The sequence below is a fragment of the Phasianus colchicus genome, chromosome 7 (genome assembly GCF_987193195.1).
Source record: "Phasianus colchicus chromosome 7, bPhaCol1.hap1.1, whole genome shotgun sequence".
NCBI classification, from domain to species: domain Eukaryota; kingdom Metazoa; phylum Chordata; class Aves; order Galliformes; family Phasianidae; genus Phasianus; species Phasianus colchicus.
This window is the reverse complement of record NC_143442.1, coordinates 18194257-18207406: the sequence shown is the minus strand read 5'-3', so window position 1 is coordinate 18207406 and position 13150 is coordinate 18194257. Positions and strand designations below refer to the sequence as shown.

The window sequence follows — 13150 nt, the reverse complement described above, 5'->3', positions numbered from 1 at the left end:
ACACATTTTTTTAGAGGGACAAAATTGTAGTGCCCTATAGTGTTTTCATGCTGCCTGTCTTTTGCCAGAGTTCTATCCAGTAGAATTTAGAAGAAGCTGCAATCTTTCACATGCTGCGTGTTTCCACACATTATGGCCTGTAGCAACTGGAGGCATTTAGAGTAAGGTTAGTATCAGGTTAGTATAGTAAGGTTAGTATTATTTTCTATGTAAGTTTTAAGTTGGAAAAAAAATCCAGTAATATTTTAGTCAGAAATCAGACTTTTCTTTTTTAAAAAACATATTTGTTACTGTTTTGAGAGAGAGCTGCACTACCAACTATCAGAGTGTTGGAAACATCATCAGAACAAGTTAAATCCTTGTGCTGAAGTATGCTGAGCATGACATCAGAATGGACAAGAATCTGTGAAACCAAATTTGAATCAATTTGAACCAGGCAGTTTTTGACAGTATCCACAATAACATACAGGATATGTAGAGTTTTGAGCTAATCCCTTTTAGTTCATATTGCAACTTCATTTTAAAGTTAGTTTATTAGGTGTCTTTTCCAGTAATTCTTCATGGCCTGCGACTGCTTTTTTATTTTTGCCACGTTAGTTCTTCCTTCAGTCAGCTGTGAACACCTAGTATTCCTCTTTCTCATGCCAGTGTACTGAGTAAATCTTTTTTTTTTTTTTTTTTTTTTTAAACTTGAAAAGAGTATGCTTTAAACCTTTCAAATTAATAGTGCAAGGAAGCTTACCTGTATGAGTGTTTGAAGTGGAGCAGTATGAACTGTATTTAGTATCTTGGTTCGGTGATGTAAAATAATTAGAGAAGCACCACTGGGACTTCTGACTATTGTGTTGTGCTTTCAGTGATCTTATGAGTCTCATTAATTCATGACAATGCGTGGTGAGAATTGCTGGATGCTCCTCTATTTTGCTCAGACTGAACAGGATCCTCGGAAAACAAAAGCATGTTGTCACGCTCAGAAAAAACAAGATGGCTACAGAATTTGATTTTCAATCTTTGTTGCTTATGAGGCTTCTGATCTACTGATTAATCTACAGATGTTTTCCCAGTTAGTTTAGTGTGGTACATGTCTGCCTACCTTTTCACTCTGCATATGCCTACTTTTTATTTAAAGGGAGAATTTTACTTATAAACTATCCTCAACGCCTTTTACACATGTCAAAGCTTTTTAGCAGAACAAGTAAAGTTGTCAAGACCTGTATTCCAAGAACAACCTTGTTTGTGTAGCCTCTGCTTCCTTGAATTACTGCCTTGAAATGATTTAGTTTGTACTAAGCAGTTGTCATCTCCTTGAGTTTGTTCTGAAGCAGCTGTAAAATGCATCCTACCTCCACCTCCTTTTTCCTATGTGAATTCTGCATGGGTTAGTTCTTCCCACTAGTTCAACAATGACTGACCCTTGATGTTAGAAATTATTCCAATGTGCCAGGGAGTCCTCCAGTAAATTTAAAAAAGAATATAGTATAAAAATAATGAAGAGTTACTGACACAACTGAAGACTTAAAATGACTATTTAATGAAGAACACTTAATATTTTGGTAGGTTAGACGAGTTCCAGGTTCCAGTGGTCACCTCCATAAAACAGAAGATGGAGACTGGGAATGGAGTGATGATGAAATGGATGAAAAGAGTGAAGAAGGCAAAGCTGCTGTTTCTCAGGAGAAGGTAACTTTTATTTGTGTCAAGACAGTTAGTTTGCAAGATGTTCTGTCTTAATTGTTAGTATTTCTGAATCTTTAATGCATAAAACTCATGTTTCACTGCATTTGTTTTCTAGTCACGAAGAGTTAAAGAAGAGGAGAACACAGAGGTAAAAATGTATTTTTCAGTTTTTTTTTTCTTTTGAGTGAGTGGAGGGATTTCTCTTTCAATTTCTCTCATTAAAAATGTGAGTTGAAGAGAAGAGTGTTGGTTTGATTCTGCAGCCTTGTATGGAAAGTACTTATGAGGACAGAGCTCCATGCAGCTGGGCCTGTAGAAATTAATTTGAGTATACATTGAATAAAATAGATAGGAAATTCAAAATGATGTTATTTTCCTGCCCAAAGAACTGGTTAAGATAAGTAATTTTGGCCATTTTTAATGAATCTTCCCAACTGGATCACACTAATTGCTGCCTTTTGTCAGAGTGATAATAGCTCTTCTGGAGTAGCTGAAAGATCTCCAAATAATATTTCATTGTCAGGATGCGTATCACAGTGTCTAGCTTGTAATTAAAATTCTCAATGCCATGTGAAGTAAAATAGCTCAGTGCAATGGCATAGTGGATTAATTCAGAGTAATAAAATTCTATGCTGAGAGCATAGGAAGCATCAGTGCTGTAAATAATGGCTTAAGTTGATTGGCTTACAGCAAAAGTGATCTTCTATCTGAAAATGCCTGTTGCATGGGTGGGTGATGCTTGCCAGTCCACCTGTGATTTTTAGAGGCTCTGATTTTCATTGGTGTCACAGAAATCTGCACAAAGAGTAATGGTTTCCTGCTAGATTTGGTTCTGTTACCTCCTATGATGATCCTGGTCTTTCAGTGTCAGGTTTTGTTTATGTGCTTCAGTACTTGTAGAAGTTGCCAGTCAGGGCTGAGATGTCTTGGGGCCTATGCTCTGTTCCTCATGCTTCTGTTTTTTTCATAAAGCTTGGGGATTCCACACTGGAATTTCCTCTGCAATTTCAAATCAATATGTACTGGACAGAGTAATACAGTGTGAGGTAGGAGTGATAGTGTGAAAGATGTGTATGGTTTCTCAGTGGAAGACATTCCCCAAGCTGTGAAACCTGCTTTGTTACACTGCTAGTTCTTAGCAGATGGGTAGATGTAAGACTTTATTATGATCCAAAATAGTTATACAGAAATAAAGGGTATAGTAGCTTGTTACTCTCACTGTGTGCATGTTATTTAAAAGGTTACTGGAGTTTTGATACAAGGTGGATTAAAAGCTCTCCTGCTCAGTTCTTTAATATGAGCCTCGTCATTTATATCTCTGTAATTTAAATCCAGTAGTTTTACTGCTATCAGCTATATTTTAGAGTGTTTCTGAAAATGTTTAAAAGGTTTTTGAGAGTTAGGGATGTGTGAAATATTCTCATGTTGGACTGTTAGTATGGCAAGTATTTCAGGATTTTTTTTCTTTGGCACCCATGATAATGCTTTTGGTTTTCTTCTTTAATAGTCTCAGCCTGCTATTAGTGATGAATATAGCGAAGTACCATGTGCAGTGAATCTTGTCTTGAGATTAAGGTAAGCGATGCTTCTATTTATTTTAACATTTCTTGTAAGGTGACTTTATTATTCTTGATTTCCTTCATTACTTTCATAATATTAACATAAAATAAGTGTTAACCTCTTTAATCTCCTGGTATGGCCAATATGAATAGTGCTTCTGTGCCTAATTGCTGTCTTTTAATTGCTTACTGAAATAGAGTAAAATGAAAAGCAGAATATGAATGTGGCTTCAGGCTAGATGTACCCTTCATTAAGTATTTTCTTTCTTTTTTCCTTTTGCAATGCAGGATCACAGTGAGAGATTTTTAATGAGTTTCTTTCACACTTCAGCAGTCAGTCTCTGACAGAAATAAACCATAGCTGTATTACAAGTTGCCTACTCAGAATGTTTTTCACTGGCAAGTTTGATCAGCCACTCTAGAGAAACAGTGGATATTTTAGAAAATGGATACAAATATGTTGTTCTGACTTAAATTTATACACTGTCAAAATAAGGCACCTTTCATCAAAATCTGTTTAAAGCTAAGAATTGGTAATGCTTAATTATGCAGTTTAATTCTTGTGTAAGAAGTATATTTGTTGTGAAAAACTTGATGGCTTTCTCTACATCTATAGCTATGTTCCTTAAATGGCTAATTTGGTTAAAAAACTTATTGCCACTTACTTTAAAACTCATTTTCATCCTCTTTGTATTGACAAGAAACAACAGTTTCTCACAGATATCTTAATTGCTTGTGTGAGTAAAAGTAAATGTTATTTTTATTCTAACAAAAGGATAAAAAGACAAGTAGAGACATATTTACAGAACTCTGACCAGTTTGTTAGTGGAAAATAGCAGATTAATGCACAGTAAGTGGCTTTAAAACAGTAACCTTAAATACTGTTGATAATCACAAGAAATATCTGTTCAGAATGACTGCCAAGTTCCGAAATCTAATATACCCCCCCCCCTTTTTTTTTATTACTTTTCTAGTGACAGCTGCAAAAAAAAAAAAAAAAAAAAAAGGCTGCAAAAGGTTGTTTACTGTAGTAATAAATTTTATTGTAGGGAGAGAAAGGACTTCAAGATTATTTGGAATCGGTTTACTTGTCCCATTTACATAACAGCCCAGTTTATGCTATCAATATTCTTTTTCATCTTTCTGCTGAATACAGGTAGATGAAACTATTTACAAAACAGACCAATTTGCACTACCACATGTGGAAGTACTAGTGAGGTGCTTGGATATTTTTAAATTATGCTGAAACCTGTAGAGTGATAAGCTTCTACTCTGTTACCTGCAGTGTTGGCATATCTAAAAGCAAAATATTTTAGCACAGTCAAATGCCAGGGATTATGCTTTTTTTTTTTTTTCCCTATAGCTTTTAAGCTACAGAAACTGGACTTTCCAAACATTTTGTGTGCTAGGGACTGAAAAGTTTCTCTTAAACAAAATAATCGCGAACAGGAGATACCTTCTGGGGTCTGGGAGCACTCTTGGCTGTTTATTGGAAAAAAAGAAAAATCTGATGCATAATTTTGCAGAGTGAATTTTTGCTAATTTAAGCTGACCTATATTCTGGAGCATATGCTTTGCAGTGTGCATTCCCAGCCCCATGAGAGCTCTGGCCATGTCCTGCCTCAGTGGTAGGAGGTGGGCTGAATCATACATCTTTGCAGATTTTATCTGGATTTCCTTCTGGTGGGAAAATGAACATATGAAAAGGATCGGAGTTGGTGTATAATGTGTGGGGGAAGGGTGGCAGAATATCCAGTTCTGCCTTATTTGGCCTTAAAGTAGGCACATTAATAGTGGGCCTGGCAGTAAGTGTTGCACCTAAGTAGAGAACTGAGATTGTTTGGGGGAAGGTATGTCAGCAGCGGGATAACTTAGGCGGTGGGCTAATTTAAGAAATTATCTATGGAAGAAGTTCTAGGAAAACAGTGATTGTGGTAACAGAATGGTGGGCATAGGATTAGGATTCTTCCTCCCCAGCCCTAAAGAGTCCCAGTATTTGAATCTTAACACTCTGCTAATTAAAGGCCAAAGTTGGGTTTGAGGCTGGCATCCCAGTGACATATTGACAAGCTTGTATCAGTCCAGTTAACATAAGTGACAAGCTACAGAAACAGCATTTTCAGGATATAGCAGGGTTTAGCATAGTTTAAACTATTTATTACTTAAACTATAACTGTAAAGTTTTCCACTAATTGAACTGTTGTTTTTTGTTATTGCAAGGGTAACAGGAGGCATTCCTTCATTAAAAAATAAACAGAAAAACCCTGGAAAATGAACTCTCTGTAAAGCAAGATATAACCTGGAGGCCCTCAGTCATGGTCAGTCAGTCCTGGGTTAGTCTCTTTCTGCATTCCAGCTATCCTGATCCTACAGCTATTGCAGGGTGAATGAGCTTACATTTATGGTAGTTGTATATGGGGAAAGATACTGTGGCCCATACATGGTGTTCTTTGTTATCGTTACTGAGCAACGTTTTTTTTTGAGCATCTGAAAGTAAAATACTGCTAGTTTTGGCATTTGGAAGTTGATAAAATTCAGGTTGCTGGCTTGCTTCTTGTCGTGCAGCATTCTCGGAATTGTAATGCAGTAAATAGCTAATATACTCATAGGGATTTCTGCATTTATCCACTTCCAGTGCAGACTTTACAGTGTTTTGTTGATGTATTTTGGTGAATTGATCATTAAGTCATATAGCTGATAGAGACTTGAGCACATCAGAGGACTTTTATGGGATTTATTAAAATGAACCGTAAGTTGCGAAACACGTTATGAAACAAGTTAGCTACAGTATGCGGATAGAAACAATTTTCTGTGATGCTTCATCAACTACTGTTATATAGGTTTTTAAGTATGGCTTGATATTCAGATAAACATTGTGAACATTAGATGCCAAATCCGAAGACTGAAAACTCAGTACATCATCCAAAATGTTGGAAGCTTTTTCTTTTAAAATAATTTGCTTGAGGCAATAAAGTTATATGAACTGCTGCAGCTTGATGCATTCAGAACACTGGTTTAGTATGCTTTGAACTAAAGTTTAAAAAAATAAGTACTGATATGGGTAAAAATGTAAATACCAGCAAAATGCAAGACAAATGACTTGACTGATGGTGGAGGAGATGTGAGGAGGAAGGGGACTAAATGATGAGAGAAGGTTCAAGAAGGTTTCATCTCAACACTGCTTTCCTTTTGTATCCCTAAAGACAGGATAAGGTGACATCAGCAAAAAGTGAGCATCTTGAACGTGAATGAACTCCTCCTGTGTGATGGGCTGGCTGGGCTAGGATGTGAGGGACAGGGCATTTTTCCCAGGGTTCTTGAGCGAGAAAGGAATGGTGGGGAAGTAAACCGATGACTTGTAGTGCTGTTGACTCCTTTTGGCGAAGGTGCTACCTCAGTTGGAGAGAGTTTGTGATGGAATACAATGTGACCATTTAGGGCCTTGTGGAAGAAGGAACTGCTCCTTTTTTTCTCTTGGGAAAGATGAGGAGACACAAGGCCTAAAAAAATCAAACATTAGATGATGATGATAATACTATGGAAAAAAATGCAAAATGATGTTCTAATAAAGGTTAATAACATATACAGAAATTGAAAATGACCTTCCCAAAGAAGGAAATCTGGCAGAAGAATCAGTGCACTTCAATAATTCTTTTGCTGGATGATCAAGTTCTGTCATTTTTTCCAAAGTAGCAGAGTTGGACTGAAACAGTAATTGAGTAGGGAGTGCCAAATTAGTACCACCAGCTTCTCTTTAGTGTAAATGTTGCGTTGTAGATAAGAAGCACAATCTGAATCCTGAGATAATTTTTAATGAATCCCATAGTGCTGTTTTTAGAAGTGGTGGCGTTTAATTCTGTTAGTCTGGGTAATTTCCAACTTGAATATCTGATTTTTTCTACCCTTAACTTATATTTAATACCTTTTCAATTGGGAAGGTATTTGTTTCAGTGAGGCTAATTTAGAGAAATATTCTCCCTTGTCAGAGTTTGCGTGACATAATTGAATTTCAGGCACATTGTGACCATCGGATACCTGCTTCACTTGCATTTTCAGTTGGAGATGGCATTTTTTTTCCAATTTATTTTCTATCTTTTCCAGTATTGTGTCTTGAAGTACTTTGCCCCAGAAGTTAAATTAGCAGCAGTGTTTTAGGTAGTTCAGAGCAAAGCTTGTGAAAGGACTTCATCCTCATTTATTTAAAGGACTGTGCTTGAATTTTGTAATGAATTGAAGAAACTGGCTCTCAGTTTTTGTCTGATCTGTTGCCATGGGTATAACTGTGACCTAATCTGCCTAAGCTATAGTTATGTTGATATGTTGGTGCTTCTTTATCCTTTGCTTCACAAAGGAACAGGCATTTGGTGTTGGGGAGGAATGAAATCTGCAGTCCAGGTTCTCTCTTATGAGGCTGCACATGTTCCATGTCATGTCTCTCATCAGAGAATCCTGGCAGGAGCTCTGTAAAGAGGCTGAAGACAATCCTCTGCTGTGACTGGGGAGAGATGGTAGAAAGGAGATATCACCACCCTTGAAATTTCCAGTCTAACCACCTGATTTGGGAAGGTCAATATCTGAGGATTTGACTATTTAGATTATTAACAGAGACATTTCATGTTAAATTAGGAGACTTGTTAATGGTTAATAGTTAAGAATTGCAAATTATCTGAAGCAATCTAAGATGGTTAAATTAGCTCCTTTGACAGGAAGGTAATTCACTGACTGTAATTTAGAACGTCCAAGGACCTAATTTAATACAGTTCCTGCGCACCAGATGAATTAAGCCAAAGGAAGAATAGGATAGTTGAGTTATATTATCTCATATCTTACTTAAAATAGCGTGTAGAGAAAATGCTAAGGCAGAATTACACATACTGGCATAATGTGATAGTTCATGTTGTTTACAGATAAGTGTATTTTTAACAAAAATATTTCTTTGATTAACGAAGCTGATTTATTACACTGTATAAATCTTTGCTTTCCTGTAACTTTTGTAGCGTGTGTGTTTTTTATCAATTCTTGCCCATCAGGCCTAATCTCAGAAGTTAAAGAGAGAAGCATCAAGGATAATCAAAGGCTTGAAGAGGAATAATTCCATAAAAGCTGAATGGAGTTATCTATATTTATACAGAAAAATATATGATGTGTGGAACACAATGGCATAAAGCCTGAGAGATGGGATTGGTTATTCACTTTCTCAATGCAGGAACTGGAGGAATGTGAGAGAAAAATGGCTGCTGTAAGGGGGAAAAAAACGTCACAATGTAGTTAAAGTTTGGAACTCTTTGCCCCAAGATGTAAAAGAGAAATTCATGAGACCTATGAAATGCTTAGAAATGACATGAATCTGAGGTAGTTGCTGAATGACAAATGCTTTGTGGCTGGGACAGCAGTTGCAGGAAACACTGCCATGTCCCACTTCTACAGTGTTTCTTAGGCACCCACTCTGGCTGCTGTCAAAAATAGGGCGCTTGCCTGCAGATACCTAGTAGGGCTGTGCTTAGTATTTAAGTTTGAGGCTTAAGTTTTAGGAACAAAGTATCTAAATAAGCAAAACCTTGAATCTGTTCTGGCAAGATCTGGAATGACTTTGATAATTGACTCTGCATAATCAAAAATTTTCAATTCTTTTTTATTTGATTGTGCAGTTTCTGGCTTTTCTGGTGTTTAAACTTTTACACTCACCTGCTTTGCAAGAAGAGGGACTGATATGTATCCTACACCAAAGGTTAGGCATTTTTCTTTACTTTTGTTCATTTAGAATGGTTTCTGTTCTCTAGTATATTTAATGACAAAATTCACAGACTAACTCCCAGCTGCGTGCTGGATTTACAACTGGAAAGCAACAGTAGTACTCTATAGGCTGGAAATGAATCCAGTGACAAAACTGTTTGTAGAATTCTTGAAACAACTGTACCTCTGATAACACTATTGAGCGCTCTCCTATATGACGTTTTGTCATCACCTCTACAGCATTTGCCCTCCCTCAGGCTGCTGTGGGAATATGGTTACTGAAGTGAATTTTATTTTCACAGTATGGAGGACTTGATTTAAATAGCCTGTTTAATCTTGAGTAAATCATGACTGAAATCAGTAAGCAGGAACCTTTGATTAAACTATAGATTCTAATTCTGTTTTCCATGTTTACCTCTATATCCTTCAGAGCTTGCTCATTAAAAATGGTAAATGGTGCATTTCTTATTCACAATTTAAGGATGCTTTTATGCCTTGCTATATTTTTATTGAAAATTGAACACTGAAAAATGTTTCAATTAACAACTGCATCTAAAATTTAGCTTATATACAATCACTTAATAGATAATGTTCTTAAAAAAAAAAAGTTTGTATTTACAATTGTTTATTATTAAACCAAGGAATGTTGTTTTTGTTTTTCTTATCAAACGTAGGTTATCAAGATTTGCATGTCTAAATATTTAGATGGCAGGGAATTTAAGTGTTTAATCTGCATAGTTGTCATCGTAAATTTTGTGGGCAATTAATTGCATGTGATGATGTTGCTGAGGCTAATTTAAAAACCAGTAGAACTTTTTATTTCATTATGAATTCTTACTGTATAAGCAAAGTTTCTTTTTGATTTTCTGTGTCCAAGAAACTTCTCAAGGTTCAGTGAATGAGTTTTCATATTGCTCGTTTGAATGCACTGCATCTGGCCATGGAATAAAAACCTCAAGTAATACAGGGAAAAAATGCTGCTATAACACAATTGTTGTTTTCAAGTTTTTGGGAAATTGCTCTCCAGTGCATTTCAACCAGTTAAAAAATATTGATGCTTTTCACAAATTAAAACTTTTCACTGCTTAAAAAACTGACAAAATTCTTTTTATTTTAATGAATGAGTAACTTTAGGGAAAAGCTAAACAAATGTTGCCCCCTCTGCAGTAATAAAACTGATACCTTTAGCCATTTCCATCTGCACATATGAGAGCAGATAGGAAGTGTGAGTGTCCAAAAAGATTATGTAAGCACATACTTTGTTTCAACACAAATAGGTCATAGAAACATAGAATCATAGTGTGGCCTGAGTTGAAAAGGACCTCAAGGATCATCTAGTTTCATCCCCCTGCCTTGGGCAGGGTTGCCAACTGCTATCCAGGCTGCCCAGAGCCACGTCCATCCTTGATTGGTAATGCTCATTTCACTAAGCAAAAGTTAAATGTGCAAGGACCTAAGCAGAGAAGTGTAAAACTGAGAGATGAGATTTAAAAACAAATTAAAAAAACACCTCATCCAGAGTTTACTGTTGTACTTAGCTTGGAATAAATCGTAGAATATAATAAGGAATTGAAATTGAAGGGATTATAACTTTGCTTTGATTTAGGTTCTGGCATCAGCAGCTGCAGAAAGAGGGAAGACCCAATTTAAAAGCATGTTTAGGTATATAGATAAATCCCTTTAACATTTCTGTGCTGAGGAATGAAGATTTTGGGCTGTATATCGCAGACAGAAGAAGGACCCATGTTTATATGCAGCTTCTAAAATTACAAGCACTTTTGCAGAACTGCTGTGTTATTTTGATGTCCACTAGAGTTGTCTCGTCTTTCTCTATCGCAGAAGTCTTAAAGACTTACGTAACTTGAGACCGGTCAGCACTGATTAAAATCATAGTAAAGTTTTCTTCTGCTGGAGTAGTTGACTACCCTGGGGCTGGGGGCCGTGTTCTGAATTGATCATTTTGCAACCCGTACAAGTAATTGGTGACTTCCAATGGTGATGAACACATCCCCTTCCTGTGTGGTTGGTGGTGAGCAGAATTTTTAATAGCTGTTGTCTCATTCCAAAAGCATAATAATCAAATGACAGTGCTTGATTATGGCATTGGCTGCTTTTCAGCCTTGAAATCATGGTTTGGCTGTGTTTTACCATCCCTATTACTGCTGCCTCTCGAAATAGAATAGCTTACAAATATATTGCTTCATTTCTCAGATTTGTTCTTTATGTAAGAGCATATAAACATCATTAAATGGTAGTGACAATGTTTTTATTAACTTCTGCTAACCGTATTTCCTTCTTTCGATAGAGTATATGGACAGGGATAAGTTGTAAACATAACAGTTTCTTGAAAGCCACAGAAGTATGTGGTAAAGTTTAAATGGACTTCAGAGGGTAGGTAAGATATCAACATGAAATAGGGAGATTTTAGTCCCATTATGGTTGGTGGCAATCTAGAAGCTGGCAGATCTCAGTCATCTGTTCTGCTACTGAAAGTTAACAAAAAAGTCATTCCATTTAATCTAGAACTTAGAATCTAGAAGTCGTTAGAAATAAGCTGAAAAGAACTATCTCTCTTCACAATGCTGAATAGACAGAATCTGCTCCTGAGAGTGTGGTGGTGTGTAGTGGAGGAGCCTGGATATTGATTAGTAAATGGTAGCTGAGCATGGCAGTGTTAAACAGAAAGGGATTTATGTAATCATGTGGTGAATCCTCAGGAGGCTAATACTTCTTTACAGTAAATACTCTCTTCTGTATTTGTATGATCCAACAGGAGATTTAAAATTCTAATTTACAAAATTAGCTTAACAAACGGACTTCCTTTTATTAGCTCTTTGGTTATTGTTCTTCTGGATTCGGGGTACATTAAGCACGTGAAAGTGAGAAATGAATGACAAATTGTTGTGAAAAGGAAGATGACCTTTTAAATTTGAATACCAATTGGTAGGGCCAAACAATACACCCTCCTTCCCCCCTCCATTTGAATAACAAAGGAAAACATGGAAACAAAATTCTTCTTTTTAAAAAAGGCCTATTAATCGTTGTCTTTCGGGCTTTTCCTTTAATTGCATTTCTTGCATTGTACAGGCAAAAATCTTGCCCCAGAGACGTGTAATGGAGATCAAATGGGTACATCTCCAGAATGTACAGCCTAGCTCTCACTCTGATTAGACAGCTCCATTATTACATGAATTTTTGTTTGTTTTTTTTTCCCTTTAGTCTAAATGAGCAGGTCATTTAAATGCTTCTGCCCTTTTAATTACAGTGGCAACTGCAGTGAGGCAGTGTAAATGCCGTACTGCTTGCCCTTGTTTCCTAAGCTATGCTGAATTGCTTTTTTACTGCCAGCATAACTTAGTTTGCTTCCCTGGTGGTTTTAATACAGCTCAACTAATTTTGGAGGAGAAAAGCACTTGCAAGACCTAAACTTTTGTATAAATATGATTTTTTTCAGCAAGGGATGCAGAGACAAAATGTTTGCTGTTACACACACATGCACATGCCGTTCTTTTGGATTATGTTATTTTAAGTTTTTAAAAATTGTTTCAGGAAGGAAGACCGTATACATGCTGATACTTAGCTGCTGTTGCATGCGTATCACTTAGGAATACGCTCTCCCTGAGGTTTACAGAGAAGGTGCTGAAACTTCCTGGAAATACAAGGTGATCTTTAACATAACTGCAAAAGAGGCAATAGGTAAACTAGTGAGAAAATAATGTAGGAAAAAAAAAATAAAAAAAAAAAAATGAAAAACTGCTTGATACATAATCAAGCTATCCTAGAATGAGTTAGAACTTAATTTTAGTTCCAATATGTACAGTTTTCTTGAACCTCACTTAGATGATTGACATCTCATTTTGAAGGACAGAAGACATATCAACATTTAACATCTCCAGTTTACAGTGGTATTGTTACACAAACATGATTTCTTAATCTCACACATTAGGCAATATTTCATCAATGTGGATCTATCAAGTGTGTGGAACATTTCATATAGCAGGAATTAGACTATCAAGTAGTTATTTCTAAGTCTGTGTCTTGAAACATGGATGCCTGAAATCTCTCTTCTCTTCTTAGGACTTGTCCAGTACAACCATGTCAATCTAGGCAGCTGTTTATTCTCTAATCTTGATCTCAGTGAGCATAAGTATTGTTATGCAAATAATTTCTTTTTAAACAGG

At 36.3% G+C, this 13150-nt stretch overlaps 1 protein-coding gene and 1 long non-coding RNA gene across 9 annotated transcripts in view; both read left to right on the top strand.

Annotated features, from left to right (window-relative positions):
• STK39 (serine/threonine kinase 39) overlaps positions 1-13150 on the top strand; it is a 90008-nt gene that overhangs the window by 49324 nt on the left and 27534 nt on the right. For 7 of the 8 annotated variants that reach the window (XR_016468251.1, XR_016468252.1, XM_031599528.2 and 4 more), the window contains exons 11-13: positions 1558-1680; positions 1793-1825; positions 3185-3252. Coding sequence is in view for 6 of the 8 variants with exons in the window: in XM_031599528.2 (XP_031455388.2) it covers positions 1558-1680; positions 1793-1825; positions 3185-3252 (224 nt within the window). In the remaining 2 variants the exon portion in view is untranslated. Of the gene's footprint in view, positions 1-1557; positions 1681-1792; positions 1826-3184; positions 3253-5456; positions 5891-13150 lie in introns of those variants that run through there. The other variant, XM_090143958.1, reaches the window with a different exon arrangement.
• On the top strand, positions 10188-13106 carry LOC149917247 (uncharacterized). Its single transcript, XR_016468256.1, has 3 exons — positions 10188-10380; positions 12519-12631; positions 13047-13106. It is a non-coding gene; the product is annotated as an uncharacterized LOC149917247 (long non-coding RNA).